Source organism: Amblyomma americanum, chromosome 7 (assembly GCF_052857255.1).
Source record: "Amblyomma americanum isolate KBUSLIRL-KWMA chromosome 7, ASM5285725v1, whole genome shotgun sequence".
NCBI lineage: Eukaryota > Metazoa > Arthropoda > Arachnida > Ixodida > Ixodidae > Amblyomma > Amblyomma americanum.
In genome coordinates, this window is record NC_135503.1 from 141,096,427 (window position 1) to 141,103,544 (window position 7,118).

Genomic DNA, 7,118 nt, shown 5'->3' on the forward strand with positions numbered 1-7,118 from the left:
ATTCAATAGATAAGTAAACGCACGGTTTCTGGAAGAGTAGAAAATTCATACGTCAATGGAATAGTACGACAAATATAGAAAGATAAATCCCAACGTTCATGCAATAATGATTACATTTTTGAAAATGTTGTAAAAAAACATGAAATAAATAGGGCCAATTTTTTGCATGTCCAGCTTTCATGGGCATCGAGTTTGATTGTGAGGCATTCGTAGAACGTTGTACGATACTATTATGAACATCTTGATAGAAATGTTCCAATGTTCTTATATGGAGTAAAGTCTTGCTTTTAAAGCCTGTACTGCGCTCGCACCGAGTAGTGCAAGTTGCCACAGAAAACCAAAGGGGTGCTTTTTTTTATAATAAGCAGCAGAAAAGAGGGGATCACGAACAATAAAGGCTCACGAATTTCGATGAAGGCGAAATTCTATAGAGCCCCGTGTGCTGTGCGATGTCAGCGCACGTTAGTGAACCCCAGGTGGTCGAAATTCCCGGAGCCCTTCACTACGGCGTCCCTCATAGTCCCAGTCGCTTTGGGACGTTAAAGCGCATAACCCATAAGCCAAAACAATAAAGGCTGCTCAAAGGCACTAGGGTACTATGCAACCTTGCAGCACATCTGTGTCAGTCTCTGTGTCGGTTCTTCCAGTGGAGGACTGCAGTACTTTAATTTTGGTTGCACACCACAGTAGGCGCTTTCAAAAACCTTTAATTTTCGAACACACAAGGTACATATGTACAACACAGAAGGCGCACAAGGCACATATAAAAAAAAACTTTCTCACACTCATTTATGCTGTATCCACTTTCTGTAAATATGTCCATCGCAAATTGAGGCATTCGACCTAAGGGCGGAACCGAAGTATATTTGTGGTGCGTGGGACCTCCGACTGCTCGTATTAACAGCGACTGCATCACTGCGCCGCTGTTGCTTTTTAAGCGAGGACTCCATATAAATCTGCTAGGCATGCGCGTCCAGCGCCATCCCGCATCAAACAACGAAAAGGGGCACCGGTCTCCATGTTTCTCGAGCTACGGCGCTTGATTAAGGAATTTCATGCGGTAAAATCTGGCTGTAGCAGCTAGAGTCAGCTCAGAGACGCCCCACTAAGTCAGGGGAGTCGCGCCTCGTCCAATGGGTGAGAGGCGTTGCCAAAGAAACGCAAAGTAGCCTGGTAAAATTGTCTGCTTGGTACTTCTGGTTCCAATTTTCTTTCACTGCTTGTCTGTTTCGCAGCAGCGACAGTATATGCTGGCATCGTTCGTTCACTAATTTGTGATACGTCATGACTTATTGCACTGCATCTTTGCAAGACCTGCGCGTGCTGCGTATGCCCATGACGGGAACACCGAAATAGGCAATCCCGAGAGAAACGCGCGTTGTCATGGTTAATATGCTGCAGTAGACTGGTAGATAGATAGATAAAGAGAAGGAGGGAAAGACAGGGATGTTAACCACAAAGTGATTCCGGTTGGCTACCCTGCACTGGGGAAGAGGGATTAGGGGGCTAAAAGGAGGAAGAGAGAAGGGGAAAAAGGCATAACACACGCACGCACGCACACGCACGCACACACGCACACGCACACGCACACACGCACACGCACACGCACACTCACGCACAACGCTGTCACAATTTGTCACTCAATCCAGTCGCTCTCAAGTAGGCAAAGAGTGTCTTGTATGCCTTGAGGGCAGTCGACTGCTGTGGCCACGGACCGAGGATCTTTTGCTCTGTTAATGGGCGAGGATCGAGGCGGTCCAGGGCACAACACAGTGTATGTCTTGCACTCGCAAATGCAGGGCACTCACAGAGAAGATGAGCGATGGTCTCCTCACAACCGCAGCTTTCACAGGCAGGACTGTCGGCCATCCCCATCCGGAAAGCATAGTGGTTGGTAAAAGCAACGCCGATCCATAAACGGCATAACAATGTTGCATCGCGACGTGCTAAGTTACGTGGAAGACGAAGGCGCAGTCCAGGGTTCAGTGCCTTGAGGCGGAGGTTGGACAACTCTCCCGTGTTCTATGCTAGAAGTGTGAGCTCCAGCGCCAAAGGGCGAAGCCGACACGCTGCGTCAGGTCTTGATATTGGGATCCTCACTGGAAGTCCGTCGTTGTGAGCCGAACGCGCAGCTGCATCGGCCTGGTGTTTGCCGTTAATACCACAGTGTCCTGGCAGCCATTGAAAAATGATCTCATGACCTTTGGAAACGGTGCCGTGGTACAGTAGACGGATCTCAGCAACAAGTCGTTCCTCCGACCCGCGGCGTAGCGCAGCTTGCAGGGCTTGAAGGGCTGCTTTAGAGTCAGTGAAAACCATCCAGTCATGTGGAGGTTCCTGACTGATGAACTCTACCGCAGCCCGTAAGGCTGCGAGTTCCGCACCAGTTGAAGATGTTGGATAGGTCGTCTTCACTTTCATGAAGATGGATCTGACCGGTATCACCACCGACACCGCCTAACTGGTCGAGGGAACTGATCCATCTGTGTAAACATGTATGCGGTGACTGTGGTAAGATTGCAGGTGATTCAATGTCAGCTGTTTGAGAGCGGGAAGTGATACTATTCTGTTGTAGTAGACTGGCTATCGCAGATAAGTGCTGGAGCCGGTTTCAGGCGCGCTCGAACCTTTTTAACGCTTCAGTTGTTATATATTTGTGTTTTTCTGCACCGTGGAGTGTCATGCAACCTGCATAATTGACATGTGCATTTTTCTTACAGCTTTTAAAGCCTGCGAGTTGACTTGCAAACGGCCCGTACATACACCACACGCGTCTCAACCCATCGTATGGCGGGCTCAAAGAGAGCCTTCTCCTATTTTCGCTTCGGTTGGACTGTAGCTCACAATTCGTGTGCGTTGGTCTTGCGATGTTGCAGTATAATCTGCTATGTTTGCAGCACACACAAATTAATAGAATTACCGAAATCAACGACGCGAATCCGATGAAGCAAGCAACCAGGTGGAGAAAACGAACCGAAAATAGTGCTAGCAAGCAATTTTCCCATAGTATTTTTTTCCATAATAACATAAATGGTACATCACCGATTAATGCACGTTGTCGTGCTGGTTCCGTCTCGTGCGCACCACGGTTAGCGCATGCGCAGAAACCTGGCAGGAACAGATCTGGGCGCCGCGCTCGAGCCTGCGGCTGCTGCTTGAATGGGCAGATGCGCGTACACCTAGGAAGTGTTCATTTAGATGGCGCGCACCATGGTGCCATCCCGGAGGAGGTACGCTGAACCAAACTACAGGAATCAATCGTCCCAGAATCGTTTATCGCTCCAAGCTTGACTTATCTGCTTAGACTTCAAATGCTCAACATTCGCACCGAATAAAATATAGAATACTTCACTACGGTATTCGACCGATTATCCTAAAGTTTCGAATATTGAAACAAGTCTACACGCTTGAGTTATTTAGCTGATCCCACGCATAAATACTCTCGCTTATAAGTAATTCATTATGAACTTGGTTTGCTTGCTCACCACGATGCCGGGTCACTCTTGCGAAGTTCTATAAGCTGCTGCAGTGTGGCTTACCGACAAATGACATTTGTCGGTAAGCCCCCACTGCAGGAGCCTATAGAACTTCACAAGAGTGACCCGGACAAATGACATTTGTACCTATCCAAAGTCTTAATTTCAAGTAGTTATGAACGGCAGGTTTCTTGACATAGTTCAACCAGCGCAAACGCATTAGCACGTATGACCATGGCAGGCTTGGAAACTAATTGGTCGCACTCTACGCTTCTGACCAATACACCAAGATGTTTTTACCTACCCAGCCAATGACATGTTCTTCCGGAACTCCTCTGCAACTCAACATTTGACATATCCGGGCTCTTAATGAGTCCTTAAAAGTAACCCTCAAAGCATAGGACAAATATCTATCTTAGTAAAACTTCAGCTTTCAGGGATAAAAAAAAATTATTCAGAACGCTTCAGGGCTTTGCCATTATTCTTCTACTACTACCCTCTTTCAACACAACTTTGACGTGATCGGAGAGAAGCGATTGTAAATGTGCTAGGGATTACGTGACTGGGGGTGCGAGCCATCTTAACGAGATGTAGGATGTGATTTTTAAAGCATGGGTTGAAACGTGATCAATATGAGCTGGTTTGTGGGGGACACTCATATGACATGTGTATCAGTGGTAGGACCTGCACGGTTGATGGGTCTGTAAGGGAAGCTGGGGCGACCCAGTGTGCAATGTGTGTACTGGAGGCTCATTAGCACCTGAGTTTAATGCATCGCGACATAAGGCTTATTCACGTGTTGAGCTAGGAGAGCAACGTGGAAGAGTGATACAATTGTTACGCCAAATCTGTTGGAAAACGGCGGTACTTTCCTTCCGTAGACACTTGCGGTGTTCATGTGGATTGTAAAATTCAGGCAAGAGGGTGGGAAGTCCCAGATCTACATCATCGGGAGAAATTGTGTGGGCTTTTTCGTTTCCATTCATGTCCTGATGACCTGATGTCCACTCATACCCAGCAATTCTGGAACAAAACCATTTTTCAAATGAAAAGAGTTTGTGAACGCAATATATTCATAAGTTGCAGGATTTCACTACAACAATCTATATATCCACCGATGTCCCGTCGGCAGTCTTGCATTTTTTCGGTAACAACGTTTTTGCGGCCGCGAAAAAATCTTCCCCATTGGCTTCCTATCGCTCGATGCGACTTATGCAAAAGTAGTAAAAAAAATTCTATGCATCAGAAGAATCACCCGTGACCTTCGAATATTTACATGAAAGTACTTTACAATTTCCAAGATTCAAAATTCTTGTCGAAGAATGTTGGACATGCAAGTTTACTCTGTGGTGTGAGGTGAGAAGTCCAAGATTGTTGGTCGATCACGTTTATGTTCTGAAACAATTCATTTAAAAATTGGGAGGCAGGACCTATAGAATGTAAAGGATGATTTAGACGTGTTTTTTTTTCTACTCATTGTGGTGTCCTCAGCGACGGGTTATGTTTCGGCCATAGTAGGAAGCAGTATGCATCCATGCAGAGAGGGATGCCGCGAGGGATCATTTCGAGTGGTAGTATGTATAAATATTATGCGCATCAGTGTCCAGGAGTTCCGCTCTGTTGATGAGGTGTATATTCTGGCACTTCTCCTTAAATGGTCGGACTAAAGACGTACTGCTTTTAGGCTTAGGACGTGGAGTGGCGATAGTATTTCTCACATATGGCCAGTGCAACTGTACTGTGCGAGCAGCCGTGAAGAGTTGCAGCGTATGTTATACATTTCACTGCTCTTGCGCCACTGCAGGGGAAATGTTCCGTGAGAACGAGCAACCTAAACTGTGCAGCGATGCGCTGGTAAGGTTGTGGCGGAAACCAGGACCTGAACTGTCTGATTCCAAGGAAGAGGTATGCAATTAGGCCAGGAATCTCGCGGTCCAACAATAATTAATTCGCTGTTTAATTTCCTATAGGGCACGAGGATTGCAGCCAATGCAAACACCAAGAACCACAAAGCTGAAGCTGAAGAGCTTCTTGGAAACTTGCGGGAGACTGGCGTCTAACGAAATACTCACGCGAAGCTTTGTGCGGAAGAGCTACATGAGCGCGAGAAAGGCCACCGGAAATGAAGCTTCTGGTTACCCTGCCAATATGATGGGAGCAGACCTAAAGGCACTCCCAGCGCGAAACCTTCCGCAAGTGTGCTGTCCTGTTTTTGTTAAAATAAATTTCGAATTCGTATCTCTCTTTGGTGTGAGCGCAATTTCTAATCTGTTTGATGCGAACCAGTGTCCTTTGCAGAGAGGTGATCGCAATACTTTGGACCCAACGTCAACGTACGGCCAACTAGAGCACTGAACGGGCTCGATCCGGGCCTGGAAATGGGCTGCTTTGCCGTGCCGCGGCGGAGTCGGGGCTTAGATGAGGCCTATTTACCGTGTGTTTCAGGGAAGACTAAGCAATTTTCAAGAAATAGGCTTTTAGGGGTAAAAATATGGTTTTTTGCGAGATCGTATTGCCAGTTTTGGCGGACACCAGAAAACCGGTGAATCTGCTCAAGTAGTATGCTGGCTGAGTGATTTCTGATAATTAACTATTTAACTATCAAAACAAGGCAACTGCTTATAATTAGAGATTTGTAGCCGGTCGTTAGCAATAGCCATATCAGTTTATAGAATTTCGGATATGCGATTTTTCTCGGTGCTATGGACCAACAAATTTCGGCAAAATCGGCCGTAAATACATGTGCTTTCGAAAACCATGCAGGCAAAGCAACCTTTACAGTGCACGTAACTAGTCGAAAAGCACAGATTTTGTCAAGCTACAGAGCCAAGGGTAAGCGCGTTTTCGAAATTCTAAAACTGCAATGGCTATATCATTAACGAACAGCTAAATGTCTCTAATTGCATCTAAACGCCTAACTCTAATAGAAAGGTAATCATTAAGAATTAGTTAACCAGTTCATTAAGATGATTCACCGGTTTTCAGGTGTCTTCCAACACTAGTAATTCTGTGCTGAAAAAAAACATATTTTTTTCCTCAGAAAATACTTTTGAGAATTACTTAGTTCTTCCTTGAAACATCTCGACACCTGGCATAGAGGAATTGTGCCAGGCCTTTGATTAATTACTGCAGGATTAATTGTTCTTGGGCTGTTCTGTCAGCTATACGAATGAACCGGGGCCACTGTGGGAGCCGAGAAAAAAAATCGCAGGGTGATTACGAGTGCAGCGCGAATGTTTCAGCGTTTGCTGGGCTGTGATAGCAAATAATTTTCGCAGGCATGTGTAATGTTCTACAGGGATGTGGCGCCACGGTGTTTTTTTTTTTTGCGCCAAAAAATCACTGAATGCGCAACACACGACCATCGCTTGTTCAAAGAGTCATCAACAGCGCTTCGTGAGGTGCTCGAGAAGCGTCGTATATCCAATACCGCTGGCCTGTGGTAAGCGCTACATTGACTAGACTGGGCAGCGCCTTAATGAGAGGCTATGGGAGCGCTCAAAAGAGGTTAAAAACAAATCGTGCAGCAAAGTTATTGATCATACTCGAACATGCAGCAATTCCACTCCTGCCCATGGGAACACCGCAGGTGCAAGACATAACTAGCAAGAGAGATAATAGAAGCTGATGCGATTGAAAAAG

General features: G+C 46.1%; 1 protein-coding gene across 1 annotated transcript in view; it reads left to right on the plus strand.

Annotated features, from left to right (window-relative positions):
- The window catches only part of LOC144096628 (sodium-coupled monocarboxylate transporter 1-like), a 102,767-nt gene extending 97,090 nt beyond the window's left edge, over positions 1 to 5,677 (plus strand). Inside the window, exons 14-15 of the mRNA XM_077629451.1 lie at positions 5,281 to 5,381; positions 5,447 to 5,677. Of these exons, the coding sequence (XP_077485577.1) occupies positions 5,281 to 5,381; positions 5,447 to 5,536 (191 nt within the window). The 3' untranslated portion in view covers positions 5,537 to 5,677. The remainder of the gene's footprint in view (positions 1 to 5,280; positions 5,382 to 5,446) is intronic.
- The last annotated feature ends 1,441 nt before the right edge of the window (positions 5,678 to 7,118 follow it).